A 21,336-nucleotide genomic window follows, 5' to 3' on the forward strand; every position below is an offset into this window, starting at 1 on the left:
TTGCGCACGCGCAGTAGATATAAAGTACGTCAGCTGACGTCACCGGCCTGAAGAGGCGACAGGGGCAGCCGAGACTACGAGGCGACCATGGCTGCATGGATGTTATGGTGATACTTTCCACCAGGTAATAGAATACGAAAGCCAACTCCTTGGAGTCTATGAACAATTACTTTAAACTGAGTATTCAGTTGATTACTGAAAACACGGTTTATGGTTATTTCGATATAAGTTCGTTTTGTACATATTGACATTTCCTGAAACTTATTGTGAAACGTAACAATAATTTTAAAAGAATATATATATATTTTTCAAATGTTCTGGTTTCAAGACATTGTGTCAGGCTATTTATCTTGGTACATGTGCGTGTTTGCCTGGATCCGTCCACTCCAAGATGGTCGACCTTTTCATTTTTTTTTTGGCACTTTGTTTACTCCGCTCTAGCCCAGGCGCCCCTCCTCACTACGAGCAGGGACCCTACCTGCGAGCCCGCGCCCGGTGTGTGAGAGCACACAGTGGTAGGAGGAGCCACCCACGCCCTGCCTTCTCATTGGTCTGTACGGGGCTGCACTGGCCTGGAGCACGTGCCATGGATGAGAGGGCCAAGAGCTTCCTGCTCCACCACAAAGGGGCCTTAGAAAGGGACCTCAAAACTCCCTACATCATGGACCACCTTGTGACTGATGAGGTGCTGAGCTTGGAAGAGGAGGAGCAAGTGAGAGCTCAGCCAACGCAGACAGCCCGGGCTGCCTTGCTGCTGGACATGCTTCTGAATAAAGATGAGCGCGCTTATGTCTCGCTCTACAACGCTTTGCTGCAAGAGGGCTATGAACATCTGGCTTCCATGCTACAGGATGGTCTTCCTCTCCGGGCTGCTCCACGAGACCACCCCTCAATGGACCAGACTCTCCCCTTTGTTAAGGCTGCTCTCCTTGAAGGGGGAGTACCTCAACGACCAGTGGTGTTTGTGACTAGGCCAGAATTGGTGTGTGCCATTCGTAAGAACCTCTACCACCTTCAGAACGATGCCGGTTGGGTCTTGGTGCATGGAATGGCAGGTTCTGGAAAGTCCGTCCTGGCTGCAGAGGCTGTGAGAGATCAAAGTGTCTTGCAAGACTGTTTTCCCGGAGGTGTCCACTGGGTGTCTGTTGGCAAACAGGACAAGACTGGGCTCCTAATGAAGGTTCAGAACCTCATCACCAGACTGGAGCAGGCCTGGCAGTTTTCACAAAGGCCAGCCTTCAACATTGAAGAGGCAAAAGACCATCTGCGCCTGTTGATCATGCACCGCCACCCACGATGCCTCCTTATCCTAGATGACGTTTGGGATTCCTGGGTCTTGAAGGCCTTCGATATTCAGTGCAGAGTTTTTATCACAAGTAGAGACAGAAGTGTGCTCGACATCGTGTCTGGAAATACTTTCTTGGTCCCTGTGGAGAGTGGACTTCCTCATAACAAGGCTTTGGAGGTATTATCCCTCTTTGTTGACCTAAAAATCGGGGATTTACCAGAGCAAGCTCACGAAATCGTAAAGGAATGTAAAGGTTCACCACTTGTGGTCTCTTTAATTGGTGCATTGTTAAGAGACTTCCCAAATCGGTGGGATTACTACCTTCGACAGCTTCAGATCAAGCAGTTCAGAAGAATAAGGAAGTCCTCATCATATGACTATGATGCTCTTGATGAAGCAATGTCCATCAGTGTGGAAACACTGCACGAAGATCTCAAAGATTATTATAGAGACCTCGCTGTTCTGAAAAAGGGTGTCAAAGTGCCTGCGCAAGTCCTGAGTATAATTTGGGACCTGGAGACGGAAGAAGTAGAAGACATACTACAAGAGTTTGTGAACAAATCCCTATTGTTTTGTGATCGAAATGGAACTTCCTTTTTGTATTACTTACATGACCTTCAGCTAGATTTTCTCACAGAGAAATATCGCAGCCAGTTGCAAGAGCTTCATACCAGTGTTGTTCATCAGTATCACAAACATAGCAACAATATGTCTACATCCTTTCGAGGATACTGTAGGTACTGGTATAATTTCCTAGCATATCATATGGCCAGTGCCAACATGCACCAGGAACTCTGCTCTCTTCTGTTTTCATTGGATTGGATTAAAGCAAAAACAGAAGTTCTTGGGCCAGCTCACTTGATTCATGAATTTATAGAATATAGAGACATACTTGATAATGAGGACAATTCAGATCGTGAACATTTTCAAGAGTTTTTGTCCTTAAACGGACACCTTCTTGGCCGCAGTCCATTTCCAAATATCATTCAGTTGGGCCTTTGTCAGCCTGAGACTTCAGCAGTCTACAAACAAGCCAGATTAAAAGCCAAAAAGGAACTTAGTGGAGGAGCTATGTACTTAGAATGGATAAATCAGAACAGTATTGAGAATATGTCCTGTTTAGTTGTTCGCCCACATACTGATGCAGTTTACCACGCATGTTTTTCACACAGCGGGGATAGAATAGCTTCTTGTGGTGCTGATAAGACATTGCAAGTATTTCAATCTGAAACGGGAGAGAATCTCTTGAAAGTGAACGCTCATGACCATGAAGTGTTGTGCTGTGCCTTCTCTTTCAATGATACATTTATAGCCACCTGTTCAGCAGATACCAAAGTAAAGATCTGGGATTCTTTTACAGGTGCACTGTTGAGCATCTATGAAGAGCACACAGAGCAAGTTAACTTCTGTCAGTTCACCAACACAGATTCTCAGCCTCTCCTAGCAACCTGTTCTAATGACTGCTTAGTCAAATTATGGACTTTGAGCCAGAGTCAGTGTCGTAATACAATGTTTGGTCACATGAAGCCTGTCAGTCACTGTAGATTCTCACCTGATGATCAGTATTTGGCCAGCTGCTCTGCAGATGGAACAGTGAGGCTCTGGGATGTACCATCGGCCAATGAGCTTAAATCTATTAGCATTAAAAAGTTCTTGGAAAGTCAAGATGACCAAGAAGAAGATTTTGATGTGTTCGTTAAGTGCTGCTCCTGGTCCAGTGACTGTTCTAGAGTTATGGTGGCTGCAAAGAATACACTGCTTATTTTTGATGTTGAAACCAGTGATTTACTAGCTGAGTTTCAGGCTAATCACAACACAACCATCCAATATTGTGACTTCTGCCCTAGCAGTCAATTGGTGGCACTTGCCCTGGCCCATAATTTTGTTGAGCTTTGGAATGCTGAATCATCTCTAAAGGTTGCAGAATGTCGTGGACACTTGAGCTGGGTGCACTGTGTGAATTTTTCACCTGATGGATCTTCACTACTTTCTTCCTCCGAAGACCAGACAATACGGCTGTGGGAAACTGGGAAAATGTGCAATACCACAGCTATGATTTTAAAGCGGGAATTTGATGTGGTGTTCAAGGATGATAACCCAGTGATACTGGCTCCTGACAGAAGACGACGTTTGCAACTAATTAATGGAAGGGTGGGAGACATCATCTGTCAGACTGCAACACATGACGCCAGCATCACTTGCTGTTGCCTAAGTTGTGATCTTCTCTTTGCTGCATTTGGAGATGAAGATGGAGCTGTACATGTATTAGAATTGCCCAGTGCAAGAACTGTGAGCTCTATAAGAGGACACTCACAATGCGTGCAGCGTTGCCAGTTTACCATTGATAGTAAGACCCTTATTTCAAGTTCTGACGATGCCACAATTCAGATTTGGGATTGGCAGACAGGACACCACACAGTGCTGCAAGGTCACAAGGAAGCTGTGAAAAACTTTAGGCTTTTAGGCAGTTCTGGCCTGCTGTCTTGGTCCTTTGATGGGACAGTGAAATTGTGGAATAGAAACACTGGGGTATTAGAGAAGGACTTTCTTTGCCATCAGGGTGCTGTTCTGTCTTGTGATGTTTCACATGATGCTACCAAGTTTGCCTCCGCTTCAGCAGATACAAGATCTAAGATCTGGAGCTTTGATAGTTCTGCTCCGCTTTATACACTCATGGGGCACCAAGGATGTGTGAGATGCTGTCATTTTTCAGCAGACAGCAAACTCTTAGCAACTGGGGACGACAATGGAGAAATAAGGATCTGGAGTGTATCAAATGGGACCCTACTTCGCTGTTGTTCCCACATGACTGCCAATGAAGAAGACATAGTACACTTGGGCTGGGTCACAGACCTTCACTTCTCTTCTGATAGCACAGTGCTCGTCTCCACCGGAGGTAATCTGAAGTGGTGGAATGTTAGAACAGGTGAATCACTGCAGACCTTCTATACACAAGGAACAAGTCCAAAGACAATTCATGTCTCTCCCACCTTCCAGTTATTTGTTACAATTGATAACCTTGGCACTCTCTACGTTTTGAAGGTATTAAAATGAATACCCAAGAGACTGAATAATACCAGAAATGTTATGATGGCACTTACTTTGCAGTGTTATGAGTTGGGAAAAGGCTATCTTATGAAATTAGAACCAGGGCTCGAAAAATCATAAACATTTCACTAGACCTGCAGGTCTAGTAACTTGAAACATCTACTCAACCTAAATGTAATGCATTTGGCCTCTGTCTCTGAAAGCCGAGCAAATGTGACAAGTTTACGAGATTTAAAGGCATTTTTATTGCTCATTCACTTTGTGAGCAATAAAGATGCCTTTAAATATTGCTATCTTGTCACATTTGCTCTGCTTTCAGAGACAGAGGACAAAAGACAGTTTATCTTCCTATTTGCAAGAAAGGGTGAGTAGGACATAAAAATAGCTCGCCCTAATTAAATCTGATTCGCAAATGCAAGCAGGTGAATGATTTTTCGAGCCCTGAACGACACTCAAATGTCTATTATGTGTAATATTCTGCCTTTTTGAGCATGGTTTTTAGCTTACTCTTACCAAGAGGTTCTGTTTTTTTGTGTTGTTTTAAAAATGGTGCTACCATAATTGGCCTACCAACAACTGGATACAGCAATAAAGTATGATGCATTTTGAAAAGGTGAGCAGAGCAAAAGTTGTTGCTTTTTTTACAATAGCACCTACTGCATCCATTCAAAGAGAGATGCTTCAGTTCTTCCTGAATTTCTATATAGAATGGAATATGCATCAAACCCATCGCTGTTTGGATGAAGCCTGCTGCGGGTGCTTAAATATTTGTTTTAGCCCTTAAGTGTCTCTCTCTACTGTACACCGTTTATTCAGATTGTTCCTTTTTGACTTGGGGCTGCGAGTGGTTACTGGGCAGTATTCTTGATTATAATGTGGTCTGCTACTGGTGGCCGAGGTCCTCGGGTACTAGTCCTCTGCAATCAGTCAGCCAAGACACTATTTGTATTCCTGGCTGTCTGCTAATACCTTAGTCAATTAAGCTTGGCTTTCTGTATAGGTGGTGTAGCTTTAAATATTGATACTGTTGTATTCTGTTCTATAAGGCTATTTATAAAGTGTAGCATACACCCCCAGAAAAGGTCTCTTGGTGCTACACTACATAAAAATTTGAGCGCTGATGCGGTCTTCAGACTTATTGAAAAAAGACAGGGAATCTAATTGTTGCCAACTATTGAGGTGTTTTCAAAACAAAGTATGTGACAAAAATGTTATTAAGACCAAAGTTTATTCCAAAACAGAACCAGAGAACTCTGAGAGCCACTCCGCCCCATCTTATATATGTATAAATCTTTAGACATTGCCATGAGATTCTGGGAAGCAGAATACAGGGCTCTAAAAGGATGATATCTGCTAAAAATATTGTATGAGAAAACTGGGGAAAAACATTGAGGATCCAATACATAGTACAAGATGCTTTTAAATGAGATTATCCTTTGAATAGGAAATCACTGTACCTGGCAAATTTTATGAGACACTTAGGCAAATTCCCTTAAGCTGAAAATTATACTTTTCAGGAAGCAGATTGGATGTTGAGTTACTAAAATTTAGTCTTGGATGGACAAAGGCGTTAGTAGCCATCATTCTTGGCTGGAAATTAAGAAAACATCTGTGGAAAATCCTAAAATGATTAAAAAAAACATGGCGTTGAGGACACCAGAATTTGTTGCTACATAGAATTCCACCATCACTGCAAGATTTCTAATGACTACTTTTGGTTTGGGACAGTCTCTCATTGAGGCAGACCATAAGAATGGATTCCAAAGGGAATACTTTCCTTTATGAAATAGTAACCATTGTCACAGTTTACAGTTCAGTGCTAAGATTTCGGTCAGAGTTATTCTTTATGTAAATTATAGGCATTTCTTTACCATAGAGAAATGTGGGGTAGTTAAAATAGTGAATTACAAAACTAGAAACCCATATCACTTTATGGAGTTGAGATGCGACCCAAACATGCATCCTTTTATCAACATTTTCAAGGCATGTAGACAGGCAATAGATATGCTGCAGACATTTCTGCATGAGACAGCCTCCTTATCACCCATTCACAAAGATAAAACTGGATGAAGCAGAAATCTAAGAACAAGTAAAAAAATGATTTATTTATACAGTACAATAAGGCATTGATGCATTCCAAAAATTTGACATTTCAAGAGATCTAAGCCTGACCCTCTTTCCCCCCCCTCCCCCCCCCTCAGCCAACACAGTCAGATCACACGGACTCAGCATCATCTCCTATGCTGATGACACCCAGTTCATCATATCACTGTCAGAAGACCCCTACATCACCACAGTCAACTTCCATAGATGTATGATGAACGTTGCCGACTGGATGAAGGACAACTATTTCAAGGTCAGATGGGACAAGACGGGAGTCCTCATCTTTTGGAACAACACCTCGCCATGGAATGATGCATGTTGGCTGGCTGAACTCTGCCCATGATAGACCACACCCGCAACCTCAGCAACATCTTGGACCAAAAGCTATCTATGAAGAAGCAGATAATCACAGTCAAAAGTGATGTAGGAATCACCACACGCCCCCTGAAAAGACTGCAGACAATACAAAACTCTGCTGCAAGACTCGTCCTCTACCTCCCCAGATGGTCCCACCCACATCACACCTCAAAAAGCTGCACTGGCTCCTAATCCAGAAAAGATAGCAGTACTAGATACTAACCCATGCATACAAAGTCCTACACAATGAAGGACCAGCATGCATCTACAAATGCATGACCTTCCACCAACCTACCAGACACCTACAATCCTGCTCCCTCTCCCTTGCAGACACCCCTCTGATCTGCCGAAATTTGAGGGGAGGATGCTCCTTCTCTCACCTAGCAGCCAAAGAGTGGAACCGCCTTCCCCTACACCTCAGGACCACCTCATCGCTCCACGGATTCAGGAAAGGACTCAAGACCTAGTTGGATGGATAGAGCACCGCAAAGGAGCTAGAGACTGCAGCACCCTGAGACCCTCACAGGTGATTTGCCATGCTGTATGAATCCTGATTTATTGATAACCGGGCAAAGTCCACGTTTTTTAGGTCGAGGACTACCGGTCTGCCGAAAGGCAGAACCGGAAGTCGGAGATTTTATGACTTGGAGAAGAGGGGCTTTAACCCGCCCCTCTTCTCCCCTGTTCTCCATTGGCTGGCCTCGTAAATACTGGCCAGCCACTGGAGAAGAGGTCAGTCATTCCAAACAGGCCCCGTCCTTTTCGGATCGGGGGGCGTGTTTTTTGCGAGAAGTCTCAAGGAGGAGACAACGGCAAAACACGCCCCCGAATCCGAAAAGGACGCTGCGTTTCTCCGAGGCAGTTCTTCTCTGCCTCGGAGAAAGGCGGTGGTGTCCCGGCGTTGCTCCCTCACCTGATCTCCTTGTTTAACACGTGAATTCACAATTTACAGTAGTTGCTTTGCTGAAATGGAATGTGCAGTCCTCTGTCTATGGCACCAACTCTGTTTGCCAGGCCCCGCACCCTGCACTGGAGTCCTGATCGCACGTAGCTCTGCGGCAGATTCAGCGTTAGCAAAGCTCGGGCTGGTTGAGCGTCTTCTCTCCATCCGAGCCAGGAACAGGTGGGAGTCGAGGCTAAAGCGAGAGCGGCACATCGAGAATAGACAGGTGAGATACGCCCTCTCTCTCCCGTAATACTGTGACACACAAGCAGGCTTGAGCACTCTGTCGTAGGCAGTCAGTAACCCTTGTTATTCAAGTCAAGGCTTGGCATAGGTGTCAGTTAAGAGCCTCCCAATTATCCCTAAATCCGACCATCTCCGTTCTGATAATGGATGACATAGGGAACATTTGTGGGGTGAAATGTCTGTCAGTAGGCCCTTGGTATTGGCTAAAAAGACTCAACGCCCCGGAGTTGCACTCCAGCCAGGACCGCCCCTGAGCCCCCTCCCCGCCGATCACACGCAGGCGCCGGAGGCCCTGAACCCCAAATTCGAGGATTGCCCGAGGGCAGAACCTGGCACTCTGAGTCCGGATGCAGTGAATACTTAGTCGTTCAGACTGGCATCCGAACCTGCAGCCAGGCTCTGTGGGCAGCCAGGAATACGCAGATTAGCCTCATGATTCAAATGCCAGCTCTCCGCTGGGCATGATTCCCTTTCTGGGACACATTGATCTTGTCCTGAATTCAGAAAGGGACAAAGCGCTTTGTACATTGGGGTTTGAGGTAGAAGACACAGACTCAAAGCTCTGAGGCGACCTGCTCACTCTGAATCTCGAGACCTTCGACTCCCACACATTGAGTCCGTCTACTCGCCCATCACCGCTCCCAGTCAGTGTATTTTGTGCCACAAACAAGCCAGCCTCCATCATGGACCTTATTGGAAAGAAGCGAAATGTATTTTTTATACAAGCTCAAGTCAAAACTTTATATCAACCAAGCCCTTCATTAGGGCGGGTCTGACATCCTGGAAAATGTACACCTAGATATGGTGGGACCCCATTCCTCATGCCGCACATGGCATAATGCTGGCATACGAGGGGGGGGGGGGAGCCCAAGGTGATCTCAGTCGTAGATCCTTCCTTTGAAGGAGCTCATCCGGATTCTTCCAGACCCTGTACTCTGTGACTTGTCTGACCGCCGCGACTGGTGAAATCGCCAACTCGCCCGCGCCTGGGGTGCGGGATAGGTCTAGATTTTGTGATCATTTTGAAACCTCCAGTGATATAACACTAAAAGGTTTGGGGCTCGCTGACAGGGGTGCGATGCTCTTGCGCATCTTAACTTCTACCAAAGTGGAACTGTTACCCAGCTGCACTAGCAAACCGCGTTACAGAGAGATCACGACGGAGGTGACCGCGTCACTTTACCGGATTCTCGTGACAGGTGTCAGAGAGGGACGCATAGATTTTAATACTTCCAAATTATTCCTAATTGGTGCTGCCCCCCCCCCGCCCCCTAAAATTACACTCAGGCTATTCAAAATGTTGGTGAGGTGGTGAGCCGGAGTGTGATCTGGTGCGCACCCTGGGGAGCTGTATTAAATTAGAGCGTTATTGGAGGAAGCTGTGGGAAATGCTTCCGTCTATTAATGGCGTCACAATCTTTCCATCCTGCACTCGGTCCTACTATACGACCCGACGGATAGGGTAGTACATAATATTCACAAACACACAAGTATGGATGCCCACCTTCTGAGTGAATGGCATATTTGCTAGAATGACACAAATACCCAAAGTGCCATAATGGCATAATTTTGGGAATTTCATGGAACAAGCCTATTGTCTAAATCCCAAAATTATGCAGACCTCTTCACCGCCGTTTACATTTCGACCCGGCCTAGCCGTGATGTATCGAGCTAGCCTTGCTGATTTCTCGTCGCTCGCCCCATCCTGCTACCCTTTGCATTGCAGAGATTTGACCCACATCTGCCTTTTTCAGCGTTGGACGATACAAGCACGCAGACCCCTGCCAGTGCGTCCTAACACATGAAGGGTGGTCGCAGTGTCTCAGCCCTGCTGAAACCTAGGGAATTAGTCCCTTCATGTTGAGCCCTCCTATTGTGAAGCTATGACCCGTAACTGCCTTTTATCAGCATTAGAAGATGAAAGTATGATGAGCCCTGCAGCCCAGGAAAAATCAAAGTGCCCCATCACATTACGGCTGGTCGCAATGTTTCGGGCGAGCCTCGCTGATTCTTGGGCGCTCACCCCATCCTGCTGACCCAATCTCATCGCATGGATGTGACTTGCACTCTGCTTTTTAGGCCCGTCGATCTGTGACCTTCAAACTTGTTAGAGGCGGACTTTGCACCCACGCCCGAAGCTGGCACAAAGACGTGGTGGCAAACTCCCAAGTAAGCAAAGGCTCCAGATAGTCTCAGGAGCTGGCTGCGGTGAGTGCTCACCCCCCCCCCCCCCCCCCACCCCTCCCCCTTCCCCTTAGGCAGGGCTGCTGAGCCCGGCCATTGCCTTGGTTGCAGTCCGTCTGGGGGGGGGGGGGGCGTAAGTCAGCTCCCGGGGCACTTGGAGTAGCGGCCCCTGCCGGGGTCGTGGGCAGTGCAACCGGGATCCCCTCCACGGTTCGGTTTTCAGCGGAGTCGGGTTCGGACTCCGGCGATATTGCGCGGGTTGGGGAGGGCAAGGATCCCACCCCCCTCTCCGCTGGCACTGCCACGGGCATTGCCCGGTCATGTGGGCTTGGAGGGGGAGCTGGAGGTGCCGCGAGGCTCCCCCTCTCCTGGGACTGCAACTATCCACAGGCCTCGGAGAGGAGGGGGAGGGGTAGAGGCCCCCTCCCCGGCTTGCTAATCCCTGGGGCCTGGGGTGGCAGCGGAACTTTAGTTTGTCGCCCCCCGTGTTGCTCCTTACCCGCAGACTATGCCCAATTTACAGCCTCCTGATCTGGTCTCCCAAACGAAAAGGAGCGTAGGTCCCAGGTTTCGGGTGCACAGTGCTCCTGCCCTGCACCTCGGGATGTCCACATGTTGCACGGCTCGGGAATGGTTGGATGCGGGTTTTTCTTGGGGGAGGCCTCATGTGTTTCTCTTCAGTTGGAAGTGAAGCTTACACTGTTGGGACCGCAGGACTTTAAAATTAATTGTTCTGTTCCAATTTTCAACAAGCATTTACAATGCAATGGTCTCGGCATTGGTAAAGTTAGAGCTATTGGCATTGCTCATGACATTATTTTTGTTTATGTTTTTGTTTTTAAAACATTTAAAGAAACGGCATTGTCATGAGCAATGCCAATAGCTCTAACTTTAACAATGCCGAGACCGTTGCATTGTAAATGCTTGTTTCTCTAAATGAAAGTATATCTCTTTTTTTGAAATTCAAGAAATGTGTGTCTCAACTGATGAAATATGTTTCTTTGTAAGCGTGTACCGTCCAGTCTCCACAGGGGGTGACATTGTGCTACATTAGTCACCTTTGCTGTAGTGAAAGTGTGTGGGATCAGAGTTCCTCCTTCCTTTCACAACAGGGATGCTCCTCTGGGGTACCTACAGAAGAAATTTTGCACACGAGAAGCAATTGTTTCATGGATGAACACTTAAACATGCTGCCTCTGATCATAAAATCGCCCTCCAGCACACTAGCCTGTTCGTACTGCAAGACCAGCTTGTAAGAAGTAACATTCCTTCCTGCCTCTTGCTCCAAGGATGTGTGTGCTTCTAGAGAGGTTGAGATACCATCTATATATTACCTTCCTTCCCATAGGCCAAAAAGTGTGTAGAGCGGTTCAAATACACCATCTATATTTTTCTTTCCTTCTCTTGCACCAGATTGATTAGATGCTCTAGGTTTTAGAAGTGTAGTTCTGGAGGGGTTTAGATACCACCTATGTATTACCTTCTACCATTGTTCTTTATGTTGTACACCAAGCAAGACCTTGCCGGGTCTTCATGTTTCTTTTCTATCAGGTTGTAGTGGGTTTGGTAGTCTTAACAGTTTAGGTAGGGCATATGTAGGAGAAGATTGAAGCCTTTTTGGTGTGCAAGCAGTTAAGTAGCCAATACAGTCATAGTGACTGCTGTCGAATCCCTCATCCAAATGCTGAAATACGACATTAAAGCCTTCAATGAGTCAGCAGTGTAGAAGAGGCCTGGTATTATGAATGTGTTTGCCAGTTTTAGGTGTGAGAACTTGAGTTTTTTTCTTGCACGTGAGATTCTCTTCTCCAATTTTTATCTATTAATAGATATGAGATCATATTAGTCCTCTCCGTATAATCTTGATTGCCGTAGAACCTTTAAAAAACAGATGTGTTTTCTGTTGTTGCACTGTCACTTCATTGACCTAGTCCTAGTTTTGTAGTTCACAGCATTCATTCTGCCCCATTAGTCACTCCTAACCGGGACGTACAGTTATCCAAGAACTTCATCTTTGTTCCTACAAATGTATTCCTGACTTGTAGAGACACTCCCCCCTTCTTCTTCCAGAGAACACTTTAATGTCTTTCACCAGGGTAAATTCAACATAGTGTATAACAGACGTCTTGGGTGAGATACAAGTGAAACATTTGTATTCCTTTAATGCGTTCCAAACATCTAACATGGACCTGATGTTCCGGTTCCTGTAATGTTTCCCTTCTGATGCAGCAAGAGGGCACACTTCAGTGGCATATGTACTCTCTCCATATGTCACCACATGTTGTCCGATTATTCCCTTTTCTATGCACAGTATGCATATCTGGATAACTTGGGAATACTTTAGCAGGTGTGGACAACTTAGCACCACTATCCTTAGCAGTCATATCAGGATTCTACTTGCTACTATTGGCTTCGCGCCATCACATCCTCATACCCCAATTCCCCCTAAAGGTCCATCAACCTACTCCTCCAGATTGGCACTGATACAAACTGAAATAGGTATTGCTGTATAAGAACGGGGTTGATCTTTAGATATAGCCCCACAAATGCCCTATTCTGTCATATTTTGAGGTCTTTCTTATTTTCCCTACATGCATCCAGTTAGCACGCTCAATACAAGATGAAATAGGCAGGGGCAGTAAAGACATACTAGAATCCAATGTGATGTGTTGCTTTTTGGGAATTGTAGGAAAGTTGAACATGGTTAGCCTCCACCTTTTGCCTGGAAAATTATGTAGTTTCGACTGGCAGTGCACAGGGTCCCTGCCAACCAGTTCCCCTGTGCCAGATGTCCTTCTCTAAACTGTACCTTTTTGTTTCCACAATTGGCAGTCCTTTAAAGCACATATACATCCCTAGTAAAAGGTACCCCTGGTACCAAGGGCCTTGTAGTTCAAGAGGGCCCATAAGGGCTGCAGCACAAATTGTGCCACCCTAAGGGACCCCTCACCAAGCACATGCACACTACCGCTGCAGCCTGCGTGTCTTGGTGCAGACAAAACTGAAGAGGTGATATGGCATCCATTCCTGTGTGTCATGCCCATAGACACTGCATGAGACATAGGTAAGACACCCCTCTAGCAGGCCTTAAACCTTAGTAGGGTGCACTAGATCTCCTGTGAGGGCATGTCTGCATGAGCAGATATGCCCTTGCAATATCCCTGTTGATTCCTGGATATTGTAAGTGACCAGGGAAGCCATAGTAAGTACATGGGCTGAACACTTGTCATCATGAGTTCCCCCACTCCATGATGGCTTCACTGAACTATAAGTACAAAACATTGAAGCATAATAAACCCACACTGATTACAGTGTCAGATTTATTGAAAAGTGCACACAGAGGACCTCTTAGAGGGGTTCCCTGAAACTTACAAATCATGAATGCGGTCACTGACTGGCCTGAGCCAGCCTTTTACCACCAGACAGCATTCTGACCTCTTCTGGAGAGTACCTGCGCACTCAGAGGCCAAGAACAATACCTTCACTGGGTGGAGCTGTTCACACCTCCCCTCTGGTCAGGAAGAGCCATCCGCGGCGGGGAGCTTCAAGGCCTTGCAGCCCTTGTAATGAGACCCTAGTCTCTCCTGTTAGAGGGAGCAGGCCACGTCCTGTCTCCACCCCCATTTTGACGGGAGGACAGATGGGAAAACTTAAGAGAATAGGATTTGTGCCCCCCTCTGCCAACTCCACCCTTCTAGGTGCCGGAGGCGAGGTGAAATATACTTTTCAATGCCCACCATCTTGAAGATGGCAGGACTTACCCAATCAGGGCTAGGTCTATGTCCCCCTCCCACAGGAGGCGGGCATAATAGAGGGTGTAGACACCCCAGGTAAGGATCCCATTGGCCCCTACCTGTCACTCCTTTGTAACACCCCTAAATCTATTATTTAGGTGGCATCCCTAGACCCTAAACTTCAGCTCCTGGTGACCTAAGAAGAGCCAGACTGTTATGTCCAGGGTTCCGACCGCTGCGCACTCCGTAACCCCACCAGTGAGGGCCGACTTTTGGGAAAGGACCGTCGTCATTTTCCGCAAGATGCGGGGAAAAATGGAACAAGGCCACTGGAGCTAGGACACTACAGCTCCCGGCAGCCTCTGCAAACAAAGACGCGCGTGCACAGGAAGTGACGCGGCGTACGTTCTGGTCGGCTACGTAAACCGGAGCCGGAGAGGAATTTCCCGTAGATTATCCTGGATCCGCAGGGAGAGACACGTCAGGGGAAACAAGCTGCCGAGTATCCTGGGTGGGGTAAGGGTGTCGGTGACACCGCCAAGACATTTCCTGTTTTCTAGCATTCGCTCGCTAGTGGCCTCTACCATAGCGCGGAAGTAACTTTGATTCCCCCACAACCTCTAGCTAAGTGTGTTTTCTTTGGAGTGCTTTCCGAGCTGGCTCATTTCCGGTGTGCAACGCACACGTGTGGGCTGGTAACAATACCAGGTGTTATAGTGTTTATCCAGTAGATTGACTAGTGCTCCAGGACTGTTACTTATTTTCATTTACGCTACAAATGCAATACAAGCTGCTTCATATGATGTTATGAAACTCATGTATTTATAAGTGTGTGTTTATCTCGTCTCCTAGCAGGGGTTTTTAGAGTGGTAGCTGAAGTAAAGCATAAAACCTTCTTCCCTTGTGAAGTCTACGAGATATACTTCCAAACGCTGAGTCTATGCTACAGAACTGTGGTGATCTCGTGTTTACATATTTGTCCGTTTGTCCACAGTTCTCCAGTCTGAGTATTGCGTAAGGTCTTCTACAACATAGAAAACTAGGTAGCCAAGAGAAGGCCTTGATGAATACCTAATCGCCCTTCTACTTGTAGCTGCCAGAACTGGTTCTTTTACTTTACAGGTAGACCTGATTAATTAAGGCGGAACAAAGCATGGCATGAGGTGTATTAATGCACTCGTACAGTGGGTTCTCACAAAACCTTTTCTTTTCGCAGGTCTCCCTCCCCGCTTTTCCCTTCCTTTCCTTCCCCAGATTGACCCCCTTAATCTTCCGTGCCTTCACGGCAATTAGAAATTGAGGTTGTCAATAGGTGGACCCCATTGAGCAACGAACAGATCCTGTGAGGACTCCGAGGGACCGTGACACAGACACTACAGAGTCGCACCAGCAGAGAAGACCGCAGATACCAACTGACTTGGCCCTAGCCCTACCGGCCTGTCTGCAGCCCTCGATGATCCTGCACCAAAAGACAACCTGTCCTGCAGCCCAGCGACCTCAAACACCTTGGGAGTACTGTCTGCCTTTGACAAAAATCGAGACTCCTGAAAACAGCGGACCTGTGCACCAAGCAACCACCATATGCAAAGAAAAGACTCTGCGACCTGAAGAACCGCAAAACCTGTCCCCGGTTCCACTGCTGCACCCGTCACCTCCGGCCCAAGTCCAAATGGCCCACCGGGTCCAGCAAGGTTCCCCAGAACTCAAAAGCCTGAGTCCACCTTGAGCAGACCTCTCCTGGACTCCTCGACTTCGCCTGCAGCCTCTGCACGGAGACCCGCTCAACAGCGACCTGCTCTGGTAAGCTGTTTCTGATACCAAAAGGCACCCCTGCACCTGTCCTTCCTGGGCCTTGGTGAAGAGGGCCAAAGGTTTTCCTACGTCGCAGATCATTGCAACTTATCTGGCCAGCTGTTGGTTTCCTGCGACCGGCTTCCTGGCCTGAACCTGCAGGCTGTTTCCGATTTTTGGCTGTCCCCATTGCTTTTCATTGGGCCCATGACTCTGTGTTGGCTCCCTGCACCCGGCCACCCCTGGTGGCATTAGTGTTATTGCTGCTTTGGGCCCCGTCCAGTGCTTGCTTCATCCCCTGGAGATGATCCGTCCCCCAAGCTGGTGCTAGCTTCTGACCGATTGCCCCCAATCCCAATTCATTGGGCACCCGACCTTGAACTTGCACCCTGCACCCAAACGCTCTTGTGCTGCAAATGGTGCCCTGCGGTGCTGAACTGAACCTTGCCCAATACTTGCCTTAACTTCCGAAGACTGCTCTTGTAAGTCGATGTTATCCCTATATATGCCGAATGTTTTCTTCCTCCTATAGGTTAACATTAAAAAGTCTGAAAATTGCAGTGTGTCCATTTTTTAAACTAAAAAGTATTTATATTGATAAACATATTTACCTATGACAAAGCTCTGTGGTTCTGCAAAATAAACATTACCAAGTATTATTTTTATAAATTGTTCTGGGATTTATTCATTAAGAATGTGTCTGGTTTATTGCCACTGTGTGTACAACAAATGCTTAACACTACCCTCTGATAAGCCTAACTGGTCAACCACACTGCCACGAAAGAGAACATTAGCATTATATACTTTTACCTCTGTAAAGCCTCTGAGGCTCCACTGGACTCTTTAAACACTATACCTAATTTTGGTATAGTATATAGAGAGCCAGCTTCGTACATTGGTAACCCATCGGTGGGGTACATTATTTTGCGTTTGCTGGACCACTCTGACAATAAGTGACCACAGGAATACATCCAAATATTGCCTGTAGTTAAATTGTATTGTTGCAAATTGACTATTTTTCCAAATTGTGAAATAATTGTCTGGGCCCTGATTAGGTCCCTTTTAGTACAACTGTTTTAAAAAGTGCAAACCTTACTATAGTTAAGAAACCAGTGTTATTACGTTTTTCTTCCTCTCCAAAAAGGTTCCCACTTAGTAAAAATAATGAGTACTAGAAGTAGTAACCCAGAAGAGCTGGTACATGTGGAGGAACTCGACCTCCCCTGTCTCTAAACATGAAACCGCTCAGAGGCCTGTGTAAAACCTATGGCCTCAGGGCTGGGTCAAACCCTATCGAAGCACAGCTCCCTTTTGGCAGAGTATGACGAAGAGCATCCAGAGGATGACTCCGATCTTATAGAAGATCAAAACACTGACCATGGGAGTGACAGTGTGACACCTCAAGACAGAGAAGCCCCCACTTAGATGAAGAGCTTGCTCTGGAAAGACTAGCCAGGAGGGCAGCTCTAGAAGCCCTACTCCTAGCTATAGAAAGAGAGCGAAAAGAGATGTGCCTAGGTCCTATCTGTGGTTGCAGCACCATTCTAAATGGGGCAAAAGATTATTTTGATCCTAAAATCCCCAAAGGAATTGTCCCAAACGTATTTGAGGATGATAACACCAAGTGGTTCATTGCTTTTGAGAGGACCTGTCTTAGTAGGCAGGTCCACAGGAAGCTGTGGAGTGCTATCCTGTGGGAAATGTTCTCAGAAAAGTGCGGTGATAGACTCCGGACACGTAATGAGAAAGAGGCTAAATTCTATGACCATGAAGGGCACCTTCATTGAGGGCTTTTAATTCACCACTGAGGAGAATAGAATCGGGCTCAGGGAGTCTTGAAAAAACCCAGAGCCCGATCTTGGTAGGCTTTATAGACTACTCCTCGAAATCAATAAGATGTTGATTAGAAGGTAATAATGTATGTGCCTTTTGAAGGACTTTATAATTTGATAATGTAGGAGCATCTTTTAAGTAATTGTTACCAAGAGAAGCTACATCAATTTCTGGTAGACCTCTGTCCTCTTTCTCCTCAAGAGTTGGGGAAGAAGGTACCACTGGGTCAAAACAAGGGTGACCAAGACTACCACTAATGGGGGAGACCTAAAGAAAGAGGTCAGGCCAAACTCCCCAGGGGAAAGAGGGTAACCCTAAGAACAGAGTCTTCTTCAGGCCCCCAAAACTCTGTTCAAGAGGGTGGGCCTAGAGAATCTTCACATCCAAAGGGTAGGTACCAGGTGTGTAGTGTAGTTTCTATATTCCTGATAGGCTCTGCGCATTGGAATAATATACACTATAGTTTTGACATAGAGACATACTGACCTCAGTCCTATCGGGTACATTAAACTTAATTACTTGTGTGTGCCAGCTAACTCGGAGGTCACTTGAAACTTCTCGAATAAACAAGAAGTGATTAGTTTCTGACAACCGCATAAACATGACAACTTTGTTTCCCTTAGAATCGGAACAATCTCAGAATCGTGGAAACAATAGATAAGTTTCACTCAGTCAATCGTGCGTGCTTCGTTTCTATAGAGTTACACAGATAGACGGGCGTTTCAATAAAAAGGGTTTTTTGAACAGTCTTATTTCTTGTGCAAGAGATATGAACTCCTACAATCATAAGACAGAATGTGAAGTATGATGAGTACAGCGTTCGCAGTAAGATAAAATAATACTGCAATAGCGTTTCTGACAACCGCATAAACATGACAACTTTGTTTCCCTTCGAATCGGAACAATCTCAGAATCGTGGAAACAATAGATAAGTTTCACTCAGTCAATCGTGCGTGCTTCGTTTCTATAGAGTTACACAGATAGACGGGTGTTTCAATAAAAAGGTTTTTTTGAACAGTCTTATTTCTTGTGCAAGAGATATGAACTCCTACAATCATAAGACAGAATGTGAAGTATAATACGTACAGCGTTAGCAGTAAGATAAAATAATACTGCAATAGCATGTTTTGTAGCTATGACAGATATTCATAAAAATACATACATAAACAACACAGGATAAAATGTTAATACTCATCTGATGCTTCTAGCTAGTTCTACCCCTGTGTACCTAACCTAAGTGTAGTACGAGGTAAAAAGTAGGTGCTGTTTGTCTACAGTCTAGTTTAGCTATAGTTGCCAAGATTTGCCAAAAGTCCCTCTAGGTTCTAGTCCGCTCCATACCTTAGAATAAGGGAGGTTGAAATCTCTTTCAGAGTCTCGATCTCTAACCCCCCGCAAGGGTAGTCAAAAACACTGTGTTCGACCTGTCAGCCCTTTGGGTGGTCCCTCCTCATCATTATTTATTTTGTCCCACTTTTGCCTCAAACCCTGTTAGTATTTTTTCCTTTTTGGGAACCACCAGACTTTTTAGTATTGATGCAGATTCAGGGAGCCATTTTATCTACCCCTGGAACTTCTGTCTGAGGGCCTGGAGCACAAAATGGAGGCCACCCATTGTCACCTGTGACATCACTGGAACCTACCAGCACCTTCCAGAACATTCCAGAACCCTGTGACCGTGAGAGGCAGGTTTAGAATGTTGGGAAGGCATCTCCAGGTTGGCATTTGGAGTTGGCAGTTGGCACCTGACTGGTGAAGAGAGAGGAGCACAGAACTGAAGGAGGAAGGAGTGAGGCAGCAGGGGTGGAAACTTGTGCCTGGAGTGGGGTCCAGAAACCCACCCTTGATACTAGTCCCTGCTGACTGAGCCCAGCCTGGAGCCCTGTGTGGGAGAAAGCAAGAAAAACCATCTTAAGGACCTGGACAGCCGGAACAGGCCTTAACAGTAAAGAACAGCAAGCTCCTGACCTGGTTACTGGTAACTTCCTGGAGTCCGACGTCGAGAAGCCTGGAGACCTGGAGCCCGAGGTGGAGAAGCGGCGCTGACTGGAAAGCAGACGTCGTACCCGGAGCCGCCAGAGGTCGAGAGAGGGCGCCGACAGAGGTCGGGGAGACACCAGAGGTCGAGGAGGAAGTCACCTGAGGTCGAGTGTGCGGCGTCGACGGGGGAGTGAAGTCCGCCCTCCGGAGTCGCCGGAGACCGAGGTGAAGCGTGCCGGAGGTCGGGAGTGGAGATCGCACTCCGGAGTCGCCGGAACCTGAAGAGAATCGTGCCGGAGGTCGGGAGTGGAGGTCGCACTCCGGAGTCGCCGGAACCTGAGGAAAGGAGCACCGGAGGTCGGGAGTGGAGATCGCACTCCGGAGCCGCCGGAAGTCGACATCGAGCCAAGGCCGCCCGACGTCATCGAACCGGAGCCGCCGACATCAAACTGGAACCGCCTCCCGGCGTCGACAAGAACTGTCATTGAGCCGAGGCCGCCGACATCGAACCGGAACCGCCTCACGGCGTCGACACGACTCCGGCGGCGTCGGAACTTCATAAAAAGGGCAGTAAGTGGAATAGAGGGCGCCTAAGGCCCTGTGAAGCCCTAAGAGACCATCCTAGAGGCTAGAGAGGTGCTGGAACCAGCTTGATAGTGCCAGGGGTGAGCTGAGACTAATACAGAGGGGTTGTGTAGTGTGGGAGAGCCAGATCTCTAGATTCCCCCTTGATCTACCTCAGTTTAGGCCTCAGCCTTGTCCAAGCCTGGTAGTACACCCCTTAGGTCATCCAAAACTCTACAAGCTGGGATTGGGCCAAATCATCCCATAGTACCTCAGGAATGTGAACTGATTTTCAAGTGTCACTGTTGGCTTTTATTATTTATTGAGGGCACTGTATTTATTGTATTCATCCTATTTATGGCCTCACAGTATTTATTGTTTCACAGTATTTATTGTCGCACAGTATTTATTGTCTCGCAGTATTTATTGCCTCATAATATTTAATTGCCTTTTATGTAATGCACTTATATTTATGCCTTGATTATTTATGATCTACCTTATTTATTGAATCGTTGAAGTATTATTTATTTGACTTACCCTTCCACAGGAAAAGCCTTGTGTACTGTGATTGTATTATTATTTATTTAATCAGCAACTAAGAGAAAAGAAGATAAAGAGATATATTTTCAGTATAATTTTTAAGGTGTAGTGTCGTTTTTGGAATGGATGCACGCATGGTTATTGTGTGGGTATGACGTATGCTTAGCACGGTGCCTGATCCCTGACCACTCGAGCCAAGCTACCACAGTGTATGTCTGGGAGAACACCACCACCCTTCCGGTGTGGGAGTGTTTTTCTAACATAATTGGTGTTCAGCGGTGGGATAGAGCTGTGCCTACGTATACTCGACAATAACTGTGGGTAGTCCATAGGCCTACACCGGGAGTTTTCTCCAAGCGGACTTCCTAATTGTGAGTTTTTGTTTTTTCCAAATTTACTCTGGTGGTGGGAGGAGGTATTATAAAAGGTACCCCCCTGCATTGTTACTGCAAATAACTGTCTTCTGACCTGAGTGGGCAAGATGGAGTTTGTACTGGAGAATTTAGAAACGTACACTGTGGCCCAACTCAGGGAGTTTTGTCAGCGGGAAGGGGTGTATTGTCCCCCAGGAGCAAAGAAGGGTGCACTCCAAACCAGCTTAAGGGCTTGGGGGGAGGCACGACGAGAAAGCAAGGCTGAGGAGGAGGACAGGGATAGAGAGCCCGACAGTGAGGGAGCTGGTTTGTACCAACCTGAGGTGGGGAACCTGTTAGCGGGGCCCAGGA

The 21,336-nt window shown here is 46.6% G+C and overlaps 2 protein-coding genes across 3 annotated transcripts in view; both read left to right on the forward strand.

Moving 5' to 3' along the window:
• Positions 1–21,336, forward strand: part of LOC146859432 (beta-galactosidase-like) — a 356,754-nt gene that overhangs the window by 249 nt on the left and 335,169 nt on the right. Inside the window, exon 1 of one of the 2 annotated variants that reach the window (XM_085650132.1) lies at positions 9–124. The exons of the other annotated variant lie outside the window; for it this stretch is intronic. The gene's annotated coding sequence lies outside the window, so the exon portion shown is untranslated. Of the gene's footprint in view, positions 1–8; positions 125–21,336 lie in introns of those variants that run through there. 2 annotated transcript variants of the gene reach the window in all.
• LOC146859433 (apoptotic protease-activating factor 1-like) lies at positions 71–4,958 on the forward strand. The gene is made up of 2 exons (XM_085650128.1): positions 71–124; positions 442–4,958. The coding sequence occupies exons 1-2, from the start codon at positions 96–98 to the stop codon at positions 4,340–4,342; spliced, it is 3,930 nt and encodes a 1,309-aa protein (XP_085506254.1). The 5' UTR covers positions 71–95; the 3' UTR covers positions 4,343–4,958.

The sequence above is a fragment of the Triturus cristatus genome, chromosome 3_2, assembly GCF_964204655.1.
Source record: "Triturus cristatus chromosome 3_2, aTriCri1.1, whole genome shotgun sequence".
NCBI lineage: Eukaryota > Metazoa > Chordata > Amphibia > Caudata > Salamandridae > Triturus > Triturus cristatus.

What these genes read in the sequence shown, in the direction of transcription:
- LOC146859433 (XM_085650128.1), top strand. Translation starts at nt 96, where the DNA reads ATGGATGTTATGGTGATACTTTCCACCAG. An exon ending in ATGGTGATACTTTCCACCAG is followed by an intron (nt 125 to 441) that starts GTAATAGAATAC and finishes ACTCCGCTCTAG; the next exon opens with CCCAGGCGCCCCTCCTCACT.